This window comes from Poecilia latipinna, unplaced genomic scaffold, assembly GCF_001443285.1.
Source record: "Poecilia latipinna isolate Pla-1442-1.1 unplaced genomic scaffold, P_latipinna-1.0 Scaffold927, whole genome shotgun sequence".
NCBI classification, from domain to species: Eukaryota; Metazoa; Chordata; class Actinopteri; order Cyprinodontiformes; family Poeciliidae; genus Poecilia; species Poecilia latipinna.
Genome location: NW_015113543.1, coordinates 79,658 through 99,496, shown reverse-complemented (window position 1 = coordinate 99,496; position 19,839 = coordinate 79,658). Strand labels below are relative to the sequence as shown.

At 37.8% G+C, this 19,839-nt stretch overlaps 2 protein-coding genes across 8 annotated transcripts in view; both read right to left on the bottom strand.

Annotated features, from left to right (window-relative positions):
• add2 (adducin 2 (beta)) overlaps nucleotides 1-8,666 on the bottom strand; it is a 27,533-nt gene extending 18,867 nt beyond the window's left edge. Inside the window, exons 1-2 of one of the 5 annotated variants that reach the window (XM_015049117.1) lie at nucleotides 8,287-8,666; nucleotides 678-879 (exon numbers count right to left, since the gene is read on the bottom strand). In XM_015049117.1, coding sequence (XP_014904603.1) covers nucleotides 678-818 — 141 coding nt within the window. In that variant the 5' untranslated portion in view covers nucleotides 819-879; nucleotides 8,287-8,666. Of the gene's footprint in view, nucleotides 1-677; nucleotides 880-2,617; nucleotides 2,839-8,286 lie in introns of those variants that run through there. The other 4 variants (XM_015049114.1, XM_015049118.1, XM_015049115.1 and 1 more) reach the window with 4 other exon arrangements.
• Nucleotides 8,667-10,345: 1,679 nt separating this feature from the next.
• On the bottom strand, nucleotides 10,346-19,550 carry figla (folliculogenesis specific bHLH transcription factor). 3 transcript variants are annotated; one of them, XM_015049102.1, is made up of 6 exons: nucleotides 19,159-19,443; nucleotides 17,497-17,643; nucleotides 17,299-17,388; nucleotides 15,476-15,625; nucleotides 11,652-11,714; nucleotides 10,346-10,746 (listed from the first exon to the last, which is right to left on the bottom strand). In XM_015049102.1, exons 1-5 carry the CDS (start codon nucleotides 19,342-19,344, stop codon nucleotides 11,700-11,702), a joined length of 588 nt encoding a protein of 195 aa, XP_014904588.1. In that variant the 5' UTR covers nucleotides 19,345-19,443; the 3' UTR covers nucleotides 10,346-10,746; nucleotides 11,652-11,699. The 3 variants fall into 3 exon arrangements, with proteins under 3 accessions (XP_014904588.1, XP_014904587.1, XP_014904586.1); XM_015049101.1 differs by lacking the exons at nucleotides 10,346-10,746; nucleotides 11,652-11,714 and adding exons at nucleotides 13,882-14,105; nucleotides 19,502-19,550 and having other exon boundaries at nucleotides 19,159-19,362; XM_015049100.1 differs by lacking the exons at nucleotides 10,346-10,746; nucleotides 11,652-11,714 and adding exons at nucleotides 13,882-14,105; nucleotides 19,450-19,513 and having other exon boundaries at nucleotides 19,159-19,362.
• Between the last annotated feature and the right edge of the window lie 289 nt (nucleotides 19,551-19,839).

The following is a 19,839-nucleotide window of genomic DNA, read 5'->3' as shown; positions in this document are numbered from 1 at the left end:
TTTGTCACTTTAAATCCAAATAAGCCGCTGCTAGGCACGCCGTCCATTTTACATTTGCATATGAAAATGGTTGAAACAAATGTGTAATTATACAACCGTACATCTTTGAAAAGCAGAAGCAGAACCTCCTGCACAATCAACAAGAATGCAGCAAGTTGTTTTGAATGGTAAGTCAACCAAAAAAAAAAAATCTGTCTTTTACCAGCAGCCACTGTACAGTGCACATAGCGGTAAAATCAGCTGACCAAACGAGATGGAGTTACATACCAGAGATTTTTTTAAATGGCTTGTTTTCCAGACACCAAAAAACATTAAATTATTGCCAAAAAACTGCAATAGTTTAATGTTTTTAGTCGTCTTTTTAGTCTCTTTGGCTGTTTTTAGAAGCAGTAAAAACCCAAATGGAAGTTGAAAAATGTGCTAAATGTGAATTTTTCATAAGACATCCCCTTTAAAGGAAAGCCTCTGCAAATTCACCTCAAGGTGATCATCTAATTTCATCAGCAACATGTTGCGTCACTGCTGACATTAGAAGACTCAACCAGGCCTGGCTTTTTACTCCAATTACATCCCCTCTGCTAAAGAGGCAATTCAGAGATTTATTGTGAGGGCATGATCATCTTTAGAGAGATTAGAGTTAAGAAAAAGGCAATAAAAAAAACAAGCAGCCTTCTCACCGGACTCTGAAGGAGGCTGGAGATCCGTTTCTTGTGTCCAGAGACGGGGGTGGAGTGTTGGGGAGACTGGAGGCTCTCGGGGACCCCATCGCTGGGGCTGCGCTGCACCGGAGTGCCCTTTGGGGTGGGAGACTTACTCATCTTCTGTGTTTTATAGTGGGTGTGTTATAGCCTGGTGGAGACCTGCCAAAAAAAAATAAAGCTACATTATGTATTAGAAATGTGATGTATAATGTTTTGTTTTTTTTTTGCCCATTTTCATTGTTCAAGTAGCCCACGCCCAGTCAGATGCAGTGGAGAGCAGCATTACTCCAAAACATACATTTCAGTCTTTGATCTGTTTGTGTGTTTAAAGAGTTGTGGAGAAGACCAGCTTTACCAGCTGGGACAAGCACCTTCATAGCATGATGCTGCCACCACCATGCATCACTGTGGAGGTGGTATGTTCCCATATGATCTGCAGTGTTATGTTTTAAAGCAGGTAAATATTTTAAATGTCAGGGAAGGAGTTTAATTTGTGTTTCATGGTTTTCATCAGTGGATTCTTCCTACATGCTTTGTGTAAAACTTCACTAAGAATTGTTATGGGTTGTTCTTAAGCAGAGGGACTCCATTAAAATTTCTGAATTTTAATGGAAATTAAAACCAGTATATGGTTTTCTTTAATTGAAAACCATATACTGACAAAATAAGCAACATTTTGAGTTAAAAGCCCTTTTTGTTGTTAAATTATTGAATAAATAGAAATCTTAGCTCAAGAATAAAGAATTTATTGTTTTTAATTTGTTATTTAGGTTATTCAACCATCGGTTTGGTGCAAAGTGTTTTTCTACCCATTCAACTTTCAAGTGTTTCAGGAACTCCAGATAAATTTATTTAAGACGCTGACAATGGCTCTGGGGACGTCTGTGCTGCTGCTACATGTTAAGCACTGAGGTGCTACTTTAGTCTCGAATATGCTCGCTGATTTGCTAACTCCTTTTAGCACAACTTGAACACATTCATAGTCTTTCCCATCAGCTTGATTTTTGAAGCAAAAATGACCCCCAATACACCAAGAGAAGCAGGGTTGTCATCCAGTGTTTTCGTTAGCAGACAGGTTGTGCGTTGGATTTAGGGGCGTATCAGAAATTTGCAAATATAAAGGTTCCAGTCGGAACCTTTGTAAATGAAAAAAACAAACAGATAAATGACATAAAACAAACATTAATGCATTACGATACACATAACTAATCAAAATCAAGACTTTTAACAATGATGCTCCTTGCCCTCTTCAATAAAGACCAGATTTCTGAGCTGCATAGCTAATAGTCGACTCTCCCACCTAATTTGCATATCTACATTTTGTCCAGAGTTACATTGGTGCTGCTGCTTTACTGATTCAACCTCTGTACTCCTTGGTCTCCATGACAGTGTTCGTTCTCTAATTTTCTACAACAAATTACACACCTGGACCTCTGAAACCAATGTGTTGTTTTTACTTTGGATTTTTATCTGCAAAACATCTTCAGTTATGAACTACCTCTCTAGATGCATTGACTTTTGTGGTTATAAGGGGATAAAAATATTTAAGGATCTGTCTGTATAGGTCCATTAATTTGCGACAAATGAGAAGCTATCTTAAATATGCTAATCCTAATCTCTTTACCTCACTAATGAAGAAACAGATTAAGTCTTTTCAAGTAATTTCTCTTAAAAGATCAAGAGAATCCAACACGCACATCAACTTCAAAAGAATTAAAATCCATAAATAAACAAATAAAAATCCAACAAGCGTTATCAATAATTCATAAAACATAAACCATTCAATTAAAAAGTCCTGTATCAACTATAAATACCTGACTTGAAGAGTCTCATTTCCTGCTTGCAAGCAGAAAGTGAACATCAAGTTCTCATTTCCTTATAACTTTTAAATGGAGGCATTAAAGTGAATACTATACCATTACATTAAGGATGCTGTATTCCTCTGGGTCCCGACCGCAGGAAACGCAGCTCAGGCGGAAAATGCACGCATAAGCACTTGGATCTCACATGCAGAGAGCGAGAGAGCACCACTGAGAGGAAATGATACAGCTGTGTTGTTGAGGAAAGAGTAAAGAGTTACAGTAAGGATCTGGAGCGGAGAGCCAGCCGGCCGGCCCCTCCCTGGTACACACCGACCGAGCTGCAGGGACCAGATAACGGCCTGAACACACCACGCCCTCCGCTGCATCCCGCTAACCGACTGACTCACTTGATTTGTGAGAGCTCTGTAAAAGCTCCGCCGACACGCGCTCTCAGGTTACAGCCCCTCGATTTTTCGAAACGGATCCGCGCGGACGTTTGTTAGAGCTCGCGACAGGAAACATCAGGTTTCACCGAGCCTCCGGATTAAAACCAACGGGATTAGCCTTCGAGTAAGTAAATATTACATAATCGGGACACAATAGCGGTTAAATATGGAATAGAGATCCTGAGTTGTAGCTTAAATATAGAATAATATTCTATTTCGACAAACAATACAAAAACCGAAGAAATATTGTTTTAAAAGCAGCTGGAATAAAAAGTAATTAACAACCCAGAATAAAAAAAAAGCCAAAAAAGAACAAAAATGTATAAGAAACAATCAACATTGCGAGTTATTCGAAATTAGCATTTTTATTTTTTTTATTATTTTTTTTACTCTAACATGTAGCGCGCTTTTACGAGTTTTTTTTTTTTTGTGTGGGTTCAGAAACTGACAGTCTGACGGGACAATCTCCACAGTCCGACCGTGACATTTGCCGCGCTCTTCCTGAGTTGCACTAAAACTGAGGGAGGGCGAATGCGAGGTCAGGGCCATCACTAGGTCTTAATGACAAGGGGGGCTTACCCCCCAGGGGGTAAACAGGATGTGAGCAAATGTAGCAGCCTTACCAAATTTCACAAACTGAAACAAAAAAGAAAAAGTTAAATTCCACTTTTAAAATAGTGTTCAGGGTAATAGAAAACTTTTCTACCACAATATACGACTAAAAACAGTTAATCAACATCATAAAATGGTGTCCCAGCAAACGTTGCTAAGATAATTATAATTTCTTTGTGGCTCCACACCTAAAATTGTTAGGTACCCTTTGAAGAACGTTTTGTGCAAATTTTCATGCTTGTATTACCTTCTGAGCAATTCTGCCCATAATATCATAATATGAAGGGAAACTGACAGATTTATGATCATATTTGAGATAAAATTTCCACTTTTTGTTATTTATTTAAACTCATATTCTGGCCACATTATAAGGAATTTGTGGTCAGTTTAAAAAAACCAACAGCAAAATACTGAATTATTGTGGTGTGTGCGGGGTGCGTGTGTCTTGAAAATATCTTAGGGAGGCTTCAGCCCCCATAAAACAGGCCTTGGGGACACACTGTAAGAGGTTATTCCAATGTATAATTTCACATCTTTGTTAAATCTTTTGTTTTTTGTACTAACAATAATTAATATAAAAATAATATTTAAAGTTGGTTAACTTTAAACCATTCAGAAATATTAAATAAATGATTGCACTGAAAAAAGAGGAGCTCCAAAAAAAAAGCTAAATTGTTACATGTCATCAAATTAAATTTGTCAAACTTAATTATTTACATTTCTTTAACATGACAACTTAATTTGATTGGTTGTAACAAATGAAATCCATTTTTGAAAGTTTGATCACCTGTTTTTTCCCTATGTGTAATACTAAAAGTATCATCTGCGAACATAAGAGGCAGTGCTCTTTCACAAACAGTTTTTAAGTCATTGATGCAGATTAGAAATAAAAGAGGGCCCCAAAATGAAATGGGGCCCTGAAAATAATTGTATGAATATGTTAATTGTTTAACAGCAGAATGTTTCTAAATCTGCATCTCTTGTTCTGCTTCAGACAATAGATGTTGGTTTAGATATCAGGGGGGAGGAGGAGGCAGCAGACAGTCACTGCCTCCCCCTCCTGCAGGGAGGGTCCTAGTGACTCAGGCTGGTGCTGCTGGTCGTCTCTTTAGTCGGCCTGATGCCTGACGACGCTGCATCATCACATTACTTTGTGCCATGGACGCTTTCCTTTAAAACAGCTGGCCGCCCCGCTGAGTACATGAACGGGAGATTTTAATGTCGCTGAAAATATTCATTTACCTTTACATGAGTTTTTATTCAACCCTGTTAAGCCTCACTTAGTGCTCATGTCTGAGTGAGAGCTGGCACTCACAGATGGGAGTTTCATTAAGCAGCTCTGGGTTAGTTTTTTTTTTACTGGTTAATGGATTTATGGTTGACAGTAAAAAAAAAAAAAGAAAAGAAAAGAAAAAAAGGTTTTTCTGTCCGTTGACATGAAACTTTTTACTTTTATTTTTGTAAGACAGTGACAAGTGTTTCAGAAGCGTCCAGCGGCTGCAGGTTTGTGTTGAAGGAGAAACTGATTAGAGAACCACCTTGAGTGTGATGGCTGAAACTCAAATACTGTTGGGTGTTCCCCAAACACACATCAAAACTAGTTTTGAAATCGATAAAGATAAGATTGAGGTTTTTGAATGACCAGGACCTCAACTTTAGAAAACGTATGGACTAAAAGCTGAATCTGTGCTGGTAAGCCAAGAGATAGAGTGGACAAATATGCAGCCAAGTTCATCCACTGACATTATTGATGTCCCGTCTGTGACTTACATCAATCCTGCCTTGAAGAGGCAGAATTCTGTTTTCCAGATGCATATTACTGTTTTATAACCATGTTACCTTCAGTTGTTATGAAAATACTGTATATATTAAATATGTGTTAAAAGAAATTTGACTTCATAACTTAATGCCTTGATGTTGGGGCTCTGCCTCTTTAAGAAGCTCCTGCTCTTTCTGAAACTCCACCTTCAGGAAGTCAACAACATGGCTCCTCTATTAACCCTTTAACAATGTTTTTACCAGGGTTTAACTGAGAAGTAGCTACTATAATGAGCTCAGCAGATACAGTTCCACCAAGTGTTTGCCAATTGCTGCTGGGTAGTCTGGAGGAGCTGAATGGGGGGAGTTGCAGAGGAGGGCTGCTCTGTGAGGTGGAAGCTCAGAAGCTTGGAACCTGCAGCTTAGAGGAGGATTTGCATCTCAAAGGCGGAGCTAGATCCACTCAGGAGTTTTCCACAGCTGAGTGGTTGCCATGGGAGATTAAAGGATCTCTTAAACATGCATGAAAGAATCAAGGCAACACTCCAGACATGTTTTTGACAACTTGTAGAGATATAAAATTTGACTTAGTACAATACATGATAAATTTAAACTTATGCAATCAATTTCAGTTTTAAGAATCATTGTTCACTCCCTCAATGAATGAATGTAAACTTTAAACCATTTTTTTTTTTAAGTTGAAACTCAGTCTTAAGGAGGTCAGTGGGAGTAATAATTGACTACATCTTGGCTAAGACAAGATGTAGTCAATGATTTTAGATCCAAAAACGAAACTTCTGAGAAAACCAGAGGCATCAGATTTCTTCACAGTTCTGACTCCAGAGATCTGGCGCTGGAGTCAATCGAAGTGGCTCAAATGCATCGTGTTAGTAGTAGATCTGCTCTGCCTCACACACACACACAGTCTCCGAGAGGGAAAGATTCCCCTTGCAGAGATGATCATCTTGTAGCAGCCTGGCCCCGGTTCCGGCTGCCAGTCAGAACGCATTGCTCACTAAGCTACAGCTGACAGAAGGTCACGGCTCCCCGCTGACTGTCCTCTGGGGTCTGTCTTCATCTGTTTGACTGGCAGGAAGCTGCAGGGATTCACACAGCCAGGCTCCGTGCATATCAGCACAGGTTGCTACACACTTTTAAAAAAGACAAGAAATATTACCCTAATTCTAAATGCGATGCAAACATGTATGGCTTAGTTATTGCTATCATAATCTAGTGTATGAAATTTGCTAGCATAGCGTTCCTTCAGTTTGAACTCTTGTTAATGAGACACCAGAGTTGCCCTCCCCCCACTTCCTTGTAATCACTGCCAGCCTTTTTTGACAGTCATGTCAAAAACTTCAGATATCCACGTTTAAAAAATACAATTAGCAAGCCATACGCCACATATACCTGTTATGCAGGCTCTCTCAGTCTTGACTAGAAAGATTAACTGATTAATCAGTAACAAACCAGCTTGTGATATTTCAGTTTTCTATTAAGAGCAGAAAAGCTCTTATAATTTGTTGAATAAGTGTTTGAAAACTATTAAGAAATTTAGTATTTATTCTAAATCTTTGTTTCTATGGAGCTCCCAGACATCCAGTATTAGAGATGGAGAACATGGACATCAAGTTTCATCACCATTTATCACTATTGTGATAATAAAAGTGACAATAACAAATATTCATTACTTTATTTGCATAACTGTACAACTGTGAGCCACAGCAATCGTAGACCCCCAAACATAAATACTGCTCTTGAAAAGCATTCCCATTTGTATAATGCTTCTAAAGGTCATCAGTCACATAAAGTGTATTTTGTATCACTAAGCTGCATTTTCAGGTTGTGAAGTTTCAAGCAGGCTGAAGTGAAGTACACGTATTAAATACAGAATGTATTTTTGATGTGGGGGGACTGATGAAACTTCCAGTACCAAATGTGAAAAAGTCAACCAAACAGTGCGATATATAAACAGACTTAAAATGAAAAGAGACATTACAGAAATCAAATGAAGTGGAACCCATAGTGAAGTGGATGAGTCAATAAAAAATAGTTTTCTTCTTAGTGACAGGAGATAGTTACAGAATTTGACTGTCACAAACGACCAGTTTTAGTGTAACACAGCTTCACTTAGCTGTATGGAACATCATGTTATGTTCTTCCAGTTCTTTTGGAGTCATAACATTTAATTTCTGATATACCCTGGCTTGTTATGTCAAATACAAACTACGGTGGCTGTGTTGCGAAGTAAAGTCAAAGATCGCAAAGTCTATCTTGATATCGCGAGTAAAAGGCTAATAAAACAAAAGGAAATCCAGGATGTGATCAGCTCTGCGCTTTGTTTAGTGCGCCCAGGCTCTGCAACCCGAGTGTTACAGTACTGTTGTTTCTCTTCCTCCTGTCCACATCACGACAGCGGCCCGCGCGCAGCATGGCTGCCTAGCAACACTCGCGAGCGCTGCAGCATCAGCACCAACAGGACCAGTGAATAATGGCTCCCAGCCTGAGGGCAGGCAGAGGCGAGCAGCAGCAGCTCGATACTCTACAAACCTAAGCTAAACGCAAAAGCCTCTTTCTGTCAGCTAAAAGGCTCCGCATCGAGTCGCAAAGGCTGCTGGGCCACAGAAACCAGCAGCACCGTGTTTACTGTGCTAATCTGTAGGCGGCCACAGCATCACACCTAATAATTTCCCCACCATTTATGGTGTAGTTCAAAACACATTTTAAAGTCAATAGAAAGTCGCGCGACATAAACCAATGCGCGCGAGAAGACGGCGTTCTCTTTTGTCATGGTTTCTATTTTAGTGCAGCTATTGGAAGAGAAAAGGAGAGCGGGACCCAGTGAACAGAGGAGGACTGCATCTCCTCAGACATGTTCTGTATAAAGCTAACAGGATGGAGTACAACGCCCAGTCCTTTCATCTTTAATGTAAAACAAACAAAAAAAAACCAGCAGCGTCAACTCACCTCACGATAGCGTCCGATGTGAGGCACACCCACGGCCTAAAGGTGGCTCTGAGAGGCGCAGATTTAGTCAGTAATATAGCCAATATGTTTCAGCAGCGCTCCTATATGAGGAAGCTCCGGGGCCTCAGCTGATCCCAGGTCATTAGACCTTGGTGTGTGTTTTTTTTTTTTTTTTCTTTCCACCGCTCGGTGCGCCTGGACCGTCCCACTGCCACGCCTTTCTTGTCTGACACCCAAACGCACCGAGCCAGCCAGTCAGTCCGCTGCGGAGGGAAGCTTGGCACCGTGCTTCATTATTGTGTGATAAAGCTGTGGCCCACGCACAATCCTGCTGGATTTATGGCGCTGCCTTCTAAAACGTGAAGCTGCTCAGAACCACATCATCGATCAACAATAGACTGTTTTAGCGTCAAACAGGCGCCATCTTCTGTTACAAAGACGAAATGTATATAAATTGGGGGAAAGAAATTGCAAATATACTTTTCACAAAGCTACCTCCCCCCAGCCCCTCAAATGTAATACTCTAATCATGTTATGTTTTCAATAGCTGAGTGCAAAATAAAAGCAGGGCTGTGGTATGAAAATATTACCTCAGCCTCAGCTGAGTGAAAAATCATAATTAAAGCTGGGAAGTGGTGTCATGTAAAATTAACCTTTTTTTAATGCTTTATAACACTTATAATAGCTAGAATGTTATTCTCTCATTAAAGTATACTTGGAGTCTTGCTTTGAATCTTTCATGCATGTTTGAGAAACCCTCAACCATTCAGGGATGTCTAAATGCTTGCTCTCACAAAGTCCCGCCCATTTCCACAAAGCTCCTCCCCCTTTTTCTCAGTACAATGCAAAACTTTAAAGGGTTAACAGAGGAGCCATGTTGTAATAACTTCCTGAAGGTGGAGTTTCAGAAAGAGCAGGAGTTTTTAAACACGTCAATTTAGAGGTAGTAAAATACAAAGTTAATTTTCTTTGTCATATTTCATATTCAGCATATTATTAACAGCTGAAGGTAAGAGTTAACAGATTGTGCCATAAAATGGCACTATGTGAGTGGAAAACAATGCTACCCATTTAAGGTGTGTTCTGTCAAGCTAGCCAGGTTACTATGTGCCTGTATCTAAGGAGTGGCTTTGACTGGTCCCTCTGCAGGTCTGATTGGGGAGGTGCTGCACAGATGTTAGTCCTTCTGGAAGGATCTTCTCCCCAGAGAGTTCAGGTTTTCTCACTCACAAAGACCTTTCTCCCCCTTCGCAGATGGAAGCCCATGTCCAGGAAGAGTTCTGAGGGTACCAAACAACTTCCACTTACAGAAGATGGAGGCCATCATGCTCACCGGGGCATTCAAAGCTGATTTTTTTTGCACCCTTCCCCAGATTTTTATTTATTATTTTTATTTTTTTTTTTTATTTCCTTTATTTAACCAGGTAAACCCCATTGAGATCTAGATCTCATTTTCAAGGGGGACCTGGGCAGAAGTCTGCAGTACATAGCAACCTGGTTACAAAACAAAATTGATTAATACTACATATACACAATTATAAAACAGATTAAAACAATTTAAAAACAGTAACACTGTTTAAAAGATTCTCGTTGCCTGTTTTTAAGATTTGTGCCTTAAGACAATTCTGCCTTATAAGTCTACAGAGTTCATTTGGTTTAATGTTTTGTTTTTGTTTATATAGACAGGTTCCTGGTTTTCCAAATCCTGTACATTCAATTTAACTTGTCAAGTGGAGAGAGACCTTAAAGATTATAACTGGAAACAGGATACAACCGAGCTCAATTTTGAGCTCAATAGAAAAGGCTTTTCTCTGCTGCCTTCACACACTGAGCAGCCATGCTGAGCTCGTCTTCAACGAAAATGTTGTTGCAGCTCTTTTACACACAAAATGTCCCGAGTTTGTCCCAGAAAAATACAGGGTATGTCTTTCATTCATCCCAAACTGGAGCATGGTTAAGTGTTAGTGGAAGCTGCACTCATTCTAAGTTTGTCATAAAAAAACAGCAGTGTTCAGGTCAAAGTGTAAGAAAGTGAGCTGAACTCATGAAGTATCAGAGGTCAACTACGTCACAGTTTTAATGACAACCAGCCTCACTGTAATGTAGTCATTGCACTCAGATTTTTTTTTTGTAAATATATTATTCCACTGAAATGACTGTCTAAGTGTTATATAATGCAGTATGTCATGCACAGTAATTTAGGTTTTGATCATTTTACAATTCCTGTGGCAATTCTTGTTCTCATCTTTACTTATTCAGTTTAGACCAATGAAGGCAATGGCTCATCCAGGAAGTAAAACATTATTTTTTGACCTTTACTACAACGTAAATGTTCTCCATCCAGTGGGCTCAAACAGAAAACAAAAGTTACATTTACAATGAAATTTAGATTTGAACAAAAAAATTAAATAAAACCAAAGAAAAAAAGGTTTCTTCTCAATGATTTCTTCACAGCAGCTCCTGAAAACAACAGAGATATTAGATTTCTATCCAATCAGTTTAGTTATAGTGACTACCTTAGAATATGTTTATTTTCTTGAGATTCAGGAAAGCTTTGCTAAAAATAGCAAAGTGTTTAACGCCGAAATCACAAATGTCCACATTTTAAAGGGATTTTAAAAGACCGGCCAACACTGAGTCATACATCATAAAATATATATTTTTAATGCTTTCCTCAATAAAAATAAACATTGTAAATGAGAACTAGCAATTGTCTTATTTGATTGATTAAAGGTGATTTAATTAAAATGTGATGATAATAAATTAGAATATTAGTTCTAATCAGACAAGGCTCATCAGAAACATTTAAAGAATGGGAAGTAATTTTGTCATTTGCGATTCCACTCACGCTAGTCTGTGGCAGCAGTTAAAGTTCACCGCCACAAGAGGGCAGCAGAGGAACGCATTTAAATTCAGTAGAAAAAGAGCTACTGTGGTACTAATATTTTAGGAAAGAATATGCAGATTTCTAGGGAAAAGAAAAGTGGAAGAAGTTTGTTTATCCAATATGTTTTTGACCACATACAAGAGTAACACAGTCTGTGCTAGATCTATTAAACTGTTTTTTTTCTTAATGTTTAAACAAATGCCAAAAATCTTCAAAAAGTTTTGTTTAAATCACTATTTTTTATAAGAGCACATTATAAAAAATCTTAAGGTGTTCTGGTTTTGCAGTAAAAATTAACTTAATCCCAGATTTTAAAACAATTGCTTAAAAGTGTGGGCTTTCACATATTTGCAATCTCAAAATGTTTTTATAAGCTAAAATTTGGAATTTCAGTCACTATTGATCAAGTTCAAATCTATATATTGATGAGACTGATAGAATAATAACATATATATTAAAGATAGGAGAAAATTCCAACCTGTCAGATGTTTTACTGCCGGTTCAACCAATCTGATCAAAGTGCCCATCAAGGCTGAGACATCTGTTAAATAAAGCAGACAGAAAAAGAGATCAAGTTTACACATTTCTTAGAAGATAACACACAAAGAAAACCAAATAAAAATCACTTTCAATAATTAATATTTGAAGCTGAAACTTCCTCATCCGAATCAAGGCTCTTATGTCGATGTGCCATTTTGTTGTCTGGTGAAAAACACAAACTTGCATTAAAACCTAAAAATCTGGGTGCAAGATCAATTCTGTTAACAGAACAATGGTACAAGTTTGTCCTCTGTAGGGGTAAAAAAAAAAATCATGGTTTGATACAAACCTCTTCACCTTAAATTATCCAATCAGACGATGAAGCACTTGTGAAGATAGTGCGACTGTTTTTCAGATGTCAGACAATCAAACGCTTTGTGCCGATTGCCAGTCATAATTGTAGTGCATTTCTGCCAGATCACTTTTGGAATCAAACATATGTGATTGCCCATTGTTGGCAGAGTTAATCTCTGGAGAATCGTAAACGAAGGCTGCTCATCTTTGTTTGGAAGACTGCACGGTTTTTTTGCCTTCACACGGTTGTGTTTAGATAATTTCTGATTAATACTAAATCATAAATTTATTCAATTTGTTTTCAGAAATATTTGTTACAAACTGAAAAATTAGACAGTTTCACAAACATTCTTTAATTGCTTTTGTAGTTTGACAAACTCCAGTGGTGTAAATGTGTTATTGGAGGAAAACTAAAGAAACAAATGCCCAGAGGATCCCTTTGTCAAACGCATCTAATTTTCCTTCAAGATTCGTCTGTCAGACAATGTGATATGCTTCCTAAATAAGCCTTACATCTGCAGTGAGCTGCAAGACCTGCTGAACAAGAACAATTCAGCCTTTCAAGGGAGAAAATTAGGTGTCGAGGACGAATCCAACCTTATATTCCAAGTGAGAAACAGCAGAGACATTTACAGATGAAAGCTACGAGTTTAGGATTGTGTTTGACGAGTTTAAAGCTGCAGTATGCAACTTTTATTTAAAAAATAAATAAAATAGATGTCTTACATATTTGTTAAAATTGTCACCATGTGGTGATCTGCCTCTCCTGGTGGTCCTACCGTCATTGGCAGAAATACACGACTGTCAAAAACAACTAATCACAGGCAGAAGGAGGGTCGTGGCACCGTCAAACCTGCTTGTGTACGTGCTGCTCACACCCTCCCTTTTGCTCTCTGCTCTCCTACAACGAGTTCCCTACAACAGAGTCTGCAATGAATGCTAAGGCTAGTTAGCATGGCCACATTTGATGGTAAATAACATTTGATGGCCACATTTGATGGTAAATAAACCGTTTTTCCTGGAACGGCAAGTTGTTTCCCTTCCATTAAGACATTTAGCAGCGCTTCTACAAGTATGATTGACAGCGCTAAGACCCTCCTTGTGGTTCTGACTGGAAGTAAAACATTTCTGCAGGAACACAGGGAGGAGTTTGATCTTTTCACAGATTATCTGTCTTACATTATACTATCACAGCAAACTCGTAGACATATTCAAGTCTGTACTTGGAGACTTGAACATCACTAAATCAAACTAATCTCTTTGGGTCAAGTCGTAACGTCTGCATTTGTTTACATATTAACTTAAATGCAGTCGCCATTAGACAACAGGCAGCACATTGTGTTTACAAAAGTAAACATGTAAACACAGATTCAACATGTTTTTAATGCATGTTGAGCCAATAAAATTATAACTAGACTCATTATCTGGGTATGCCACATGAGCCATGTCCATTACATATAGTAGACATCGACACTTTTGGCTTCCTACAACACAAAACTAACTAGTTCAATGTGATAGTGAGATGAAACAGTAGCTTTATTGAAATAAACCTAATAAAAAAACAAAAAAATGAAAAGGAGGATGTGATTTGTATCAGATTTAAGGACATATGTGAAGATGGACTGCAAACAACTTGAGTGACAAAATAGATTTATGTTGATTGACTAAGAAAAAAACAAAGTGAACTATTCTTTTCACTGCAGTGTAAACGTGACTTAAGTTTTAAACTTCTCAGCCTCAAATGTGTTTTCTTTCAGAATAAAATAAGACTAAAAAAATGTTTTACTAACGGAGATCTAAAAAAGAAATGTACAAACACAAATGTGCTGATATTGTTTTATTACTGATCATCTAAAATCTCAGATTCCCATCTGTTAAACTTTAAATGCATTTAAAGTTTTATTTAAAGCCTTTTATAAACAAAGCAATAAAGACCTAAAGTTATTCTGAATAAAACTGACCAATTACATACAGTGTAATATTTTAAACAGGTAGTTTTTGACTCTGAATCAGCATCTTTATTATGTGGTTGGAGTAAACTCCAGTCTTGGGAAAGTTGTGCTCCCCACGGCGCAGAGGGTACAGAGAGGAGGATGACCTGAGGGGGAAGTGGCCATGTAGAGCTCTCCACTTTAGAAACCAGTTTTTCCCTAAAGTCAAGCTTTGCTGTATTTTTTTCCCCCCAAGTTTTAAGTTTTTCCTCTTCAGACACAAACCACTGCTGAAACTCAAAGGCAGAGGACAGACTGAGGTCATTCTGGACACTTTTGTCCTCCACTTGCCTGTTAATTTCTTCAATATGCCTTCTGAGCTGGAATGATGACTGGACAGAATATTAGTAAAAAACAAACGACTTAAAATACAGAGGAAGGTAAAAAAAAAAAAAAAAGGAAAAACACCATTTGGCATGTGTGTTGAACAGTACTGGATATTTTCTGTACAAATACGAGTAGCGTTAAACCTCCTGACGTTTGTTGTTGCTCTAAACTTTGAAATTTGTTAACTAAATTTTGAATGACAAACTTTTTTTTATAAAAACCCGTATTCGTTTTCTCCAATAATGTGCATGACAAATATGTCTTGTAAGCACGAAAAAAAAATTAAGATTTTTTTTCTTTTTTAAACTTGGCCAAATAAAACGGTCACACACTGGCTAACACTCCTGAGAGGAGAAAACAAAGGAGGGGAAAAAAAGTTTTAAACTTTTACAGTTTTGTAATGCAATCATAGCATTTTTATATTTATTAGTTTGTTTTTCTTTACTAAAATGCTTTGCAGAAGATTTTATAACTCTTTCATTTCAGATTCCCTAAACGAGTTGATACGGGGAGAATAAACTCCCTCCTCTTCCTGACGCTGAGAGGAAGCAGCTTCTTTGATTCAGGGGAAAAAAAGACTACGGCACCATAACCAACACATTAGAGTCGTTAGGATGAGCCACATCAGTCTTTAGCACAGAGACATTTATAGTCTCTGTTTTTATGACAAACACTGATTATATGAAAAAGAGATTGAAACTCAAAGTCTGCCATGTTTTATGCAAACAAAGCAGATATTTTAGAGGTAATTCTAACAGAACTAGACATCATGAGATCCAAGATTATTCAGAAGACATGGCACAGTGCTAATTGTCCAGGTGTGATTTTGCTGACGTACATTACTTTATCCCAGAGGATTATTCACAGACCCCAAGCATTGAATAAAAGTTATGTGAACTTATTTTCATTTAGAACATGCAGAAAATAATTCAGCTTTGACATTTGTGGCCATTGCTTTGAATTAGTTGTATAGGTTGACGAGGAATCAATCTTTTTCATTTCTTTCTCTTTTTTTCCCCCCTTTTAAATGTGAAACATTTTACAAGCAATAGAAAATTAACTCAATCTTACCGAAAGGAGAATCTCCTGGTTTTTCAGTTCAGAATACAATGAATGAGGAAAAATAATATTTGTAAAACTGAATAAATACCGGCGCTTGATCAGGAGCAACTTGGATGATGAGCTGGTATGCAGGCATCACACAGTGTTGCAACACCAGCCTGGGCATTTCACCATCCTCTGGCGCCGCTTCTGGAGGCAAAGTGAAGCCATCTTCCAGGTGGTCGTCTATGTTCAGCAGCTTTCAGAGGGAAAACCCCAAAATAAAAACATTAAAGGTAGGACTTCTTTCTGCTCTAAAAGTTGGCAATGTCTCTCAATTGGGAAAAAAAATGAAGTATGCCTTTAAAGACAAGCATAGCATCTAATGGGGATTGAGATCTAGGCTTTGACTAGGCCATTTTTCTGCTAATATACATCATGAGTCAGTTTGGTGTGGACAATTCAATCAGTATTAAAAATAGGACTTTATAGAGAGATTTTCGTGCAAAATGCAGCTGAAGTTGAAGCTGAAGATCAAACATTTTGTAAACCATCCAACAGTCACACAAAACTCCTAAGCAAATAAAAAAAGGACAGCTAAACTAAAATGCCACAGAAAAAAACAAAAGCTTACATACATACGTCAATTAGTTAGAGATGGATAAAGTGTGAACTACATGTATAATTTTTTTTCTTAGTAAAAATGTGATCTATGCTTTGGGTATAGGTTTAGGTCTAAATGAGAAAACCTTTTTGGTCGTCTTTAGACAGTCCTCCCAGTGAGCAGACAAAATAATTTATGATAAAAACACTTTGCCAGCTAATCTGTTTTTTTTGTTGTTGTTGTTGTTTTTTTAAGCAGAGTACTTCTGCTGTTTTTTCCTAATACTGTGCATATTTGATACTTTTGGTTGTTTTGCCGTTTAAAAAGTCAAATCCATTTGTGTTATTTTGATTGTAATAAATTGGGGTAAAAGTAAACATAATTGCATTGCAAACAGGTGACGTAAATAATGCTGCCTGTGTAGTGCAGGTAGCCATTCAGTCTGCCTGCACTAAACAGCTCAAGTGACAAAGTTTCAAACTGCTTCCTGACTTCCTGTCACCTTGGCAGGTCAATGAAGCAGCAACCTGATTAGTGAGCATTGACACCGAGTTGACTGGGGATTTGAAAACTGTGTTAGAAAGACAATGTCCACTCAGCTTGGCTTTACATCAAACAATGATGTCCTGAACAACTTGTAGTTGATAGCTGTAGCTATGAATAGCTTTGTGAAGCTACATCAGAGAGTCACAATGCAACGATTAGCAGAGGAAAGTTTCACATGGAGAACTGCATTTTAACTTCCTCAATTATTTTACAGCTCCAGGAGGTTTTAGGAGATCCACCAGTGCTAGCAAAGCACAGCCACCATTAATGAGGTCTGCTAGATACCCTGAGATAATTTTTTTAATTTTTATTATTTTTTTATGTAAGCCTCAAACTTCTCAAAACATCCTAAAGAAATCACAAATGACTGCTAGTTCTTTTTCTCCAAAGTTGTGGGTTGTGGGTGGAGTAGTTGAGTGAATACAAAACGCATGTCCACTTTCTGGCTTATTCTGAGCTTAATGTGTACTTTGCAACGCAGAACAATTTGTCTCAATATTATTACAAAAGAAAATTAAAAAACTGAAGTATTTTTTTACTTGTTCAGAGTTCAAAATGTCAAAGATGGATAGGTTAGGGTTTTAACAGTAGAGAATCAGACTAAATATTTATTTGCAGCAGATTGCTAAAATGTTTAAACAAAGTATCATTCCAATTTTTTTCTCCATCTATAACAAGGCAAATATTGCAGTAACAAGCAGCTACAAATGGTTTGTAGTGTTAAAGTTTAAGCCGACTTTAAACTACCTGGTAGGAGTGCAAAATAAAAACAAAACACTCACATCATCCATTCTCCATAAGTCACTGCCCATGCCTTCAGTCTGACTGTAAGTGATTGCATTCTTTAGGAAATCAGTCCCCATGCCATCATTCTAGGGAAAAAAAAAAAAAAAAGAAGAAACCATTTCAAAACCAATCACAGTACCGTCCTTGGAGACAACAGATGTGTGTTGTATTAAATCTGTGAATCAAATACCCACATTTTCAGTATCGCGCAAAACAGCAAGCAGCAGGCGGATGTATTCAGTGGCAGCTTTGAGTGTGTCCACTTTGCTCGGCTTGCGGTCAGGCCGCATCAGTGGAACCATGCGCTTCAAACGGGAGAACATGGCATTCAGGTTCCTGATCTGCACGGAAACAAAGAGGACAATGTCATGACAAGAGGCAGCATGGCAAGAATAATGGCAACTCTGAATATTCCTGCTGGATGAGAAGCAGCAACATTTTTCAGTTTCATAACTTCAAAATAGCTACAGAGCAGGTCATTGTAAATAGGGCAGAAGTAAATGATCAAATTAAACTGCGTTAAGTTTGATGCCAACTTATTTTTTTAAGTCTCAAAAAGACATTCCAAAAATGTGCTTTTCAGAGGTTTACATATATTCACTCATAAAAGGAACTTTTAAACTGTGGAATGAACAATGATTGCTACTGCTGCAGACGAGATCCGGTTCCAGTGGTGAAAACAACATGAAGAAGGTTCCCCACCATCACTGAACCTGATAAATCATCCATCCATCAATCAATCCCTGAAACATCAACTCCATCTGAGAGCCTCTTTCAGGTGCAGGGATCATTGATACAAAAAATCCTCCCAGTAAGTCTGACAGCAAAGCATGCAGAAATGCTGACATTCCTCCACTCCAATGTTTAAGTGGGTTTGTGTGTTCGAGAAGTTATTGTGTTTGAGTAGTTTAGTTATGAAAGGCTACATCTGCACTTATACTACTTTTAAACAATGTTGTAGTTTCAACTAAAAAAAGATGTCTTGTCATTAAGATTTGTTTAAGTATTGTTTCAAAAAGTGTTTGAAGAATGTAACATGGCTTCATTTAATTTGTTGAATGTGCTGGACTTTATTTCCTTTAACATACTTTTAATTGAGATTTCATGTCATACTGTAAATCTGTTCACATTTCAAGTATTTTTGTTACAGAGTTGTGCTCCATACGATGCTTTAAAGAAAAAATAGCATTGCAATATTAAAATTTTGTATTACTTTGGTGAAAATATTTTTAATTCGTGCTACACTTACATTGGATTAAACTAAAAAAATTGTTAGATTAATCCATAATCATTAGGTGTACCTCTAATCTATGCAAATATTACTTTCAAATAATGTCAGGAATAATTCCATTTTAAACTTAGCTGGATTTAATCTTCAGTTCAGAAACTTCTGAGAGCACAGTGTAGCCAATAGCGAGCATCACTTGGGTTATTAGAACTATTTAAAATAATATTCTCAACTCATGTTTCTCTGTGATGTATATGCTACAAGTCAGAGGTACAGCTCAACAAATTTGAATATCGTCGTCAGCTCCAAGTCCAAAAATGTTTTAATTGCCTCTATTACACAATCTTGTGTGCATTTCTTCCCACCACTTCTCTTTCCATAAAATATTCCAGTAATAGAAAGTCAGCAGTCTTCCCCATAGTTGTGGAGGATAAGCTGCAACATGTTCATAACTTTAGTAAAAATAGCTCCTAACTGAAGCTTTCTGATAAAGTGAACTTTATATTGTCGTTGGGTGTCCATGAAAGAAATACACTTGTTATAATCAAACTTCTGTTGTTTTTTTTTAATTCGACTTAAATTCACCAACCGAGATTCACACAGTATACAGTAGTTTAGCATTACCCACCCTGAGGCGCTCCTTGGCGTTGACCAGCTCTCTCTTCTTCACGGTTTCGCTGAAGTCCTCGGCCACATAGTACAGCCCGTCTCTGCTTCGCTTGAACTTCTCGATGCTGCAGTAGAGGGGCAGCGCGGACTCCCCGGTGAGCCGCTTCAGAATGTCACTCATTTGTTCTGGTTCTGGAACCTTCATTGTAGCAGCTCTCGTTCACTTAAGAGAAAAAACAAAACACACGTCCTCTTTTCACTTTATTTCAGTCGGCGCACGTGAGTATGCCCCGAGAGCAGAGGAACACACCTGGACTTCCCGTTGTGTTAATTAGCCTCGCGCCAACTGTAGTGGATCTTACCTGAATGACGTCCTCAATGTAGGTGAGTTCACCTCTGCCATTTTCTGTTTGAATTTTAAGATGCGCTTAACAAAACGTCACTAATTGTACTAGATGTGCGGATGTTTAGTTGTTACAAAACCACGCGTCAAAATTTTTATTAACTAATCTGCACACCACAAATTAAATTTCCACAACAGAATAGCACGAGTACATTTGGAAACTAAGTACTTTTCTCCTTAAATTATTTTCCACAAACATCAACGTCCCGTAGAAGACAATTTATAAATAATCTTTTTGTAAAAGTTTTGTTTGTCTTAGTTTAATAACCTAAAAGAAGACATAAAGTGGTGGTTCTT

Coding starts and splice junctions, on each gene's coding strand:
- figla (XM_015049101.1), bottom strand. CDS start 19,344: ATGAAGGTTCCAGAACCAGAACAAATGAGTGACATTCTGAAGCGGCTC. Junction 17,644..19,158: donor ACGCCAAGGAGCGCCTCAGG/GTGGGTAATGCT, acceptor GTTTCCGTGCAG/ATCAGGAACCTGAATGCCAT. Junction 15,626..17,298: donor ACTTATGGAGAATGGATGAT/GTGAGTGTTTTG, acceptor TCCCTCTGAAAG/CTGCTGAACATAGACGACCA.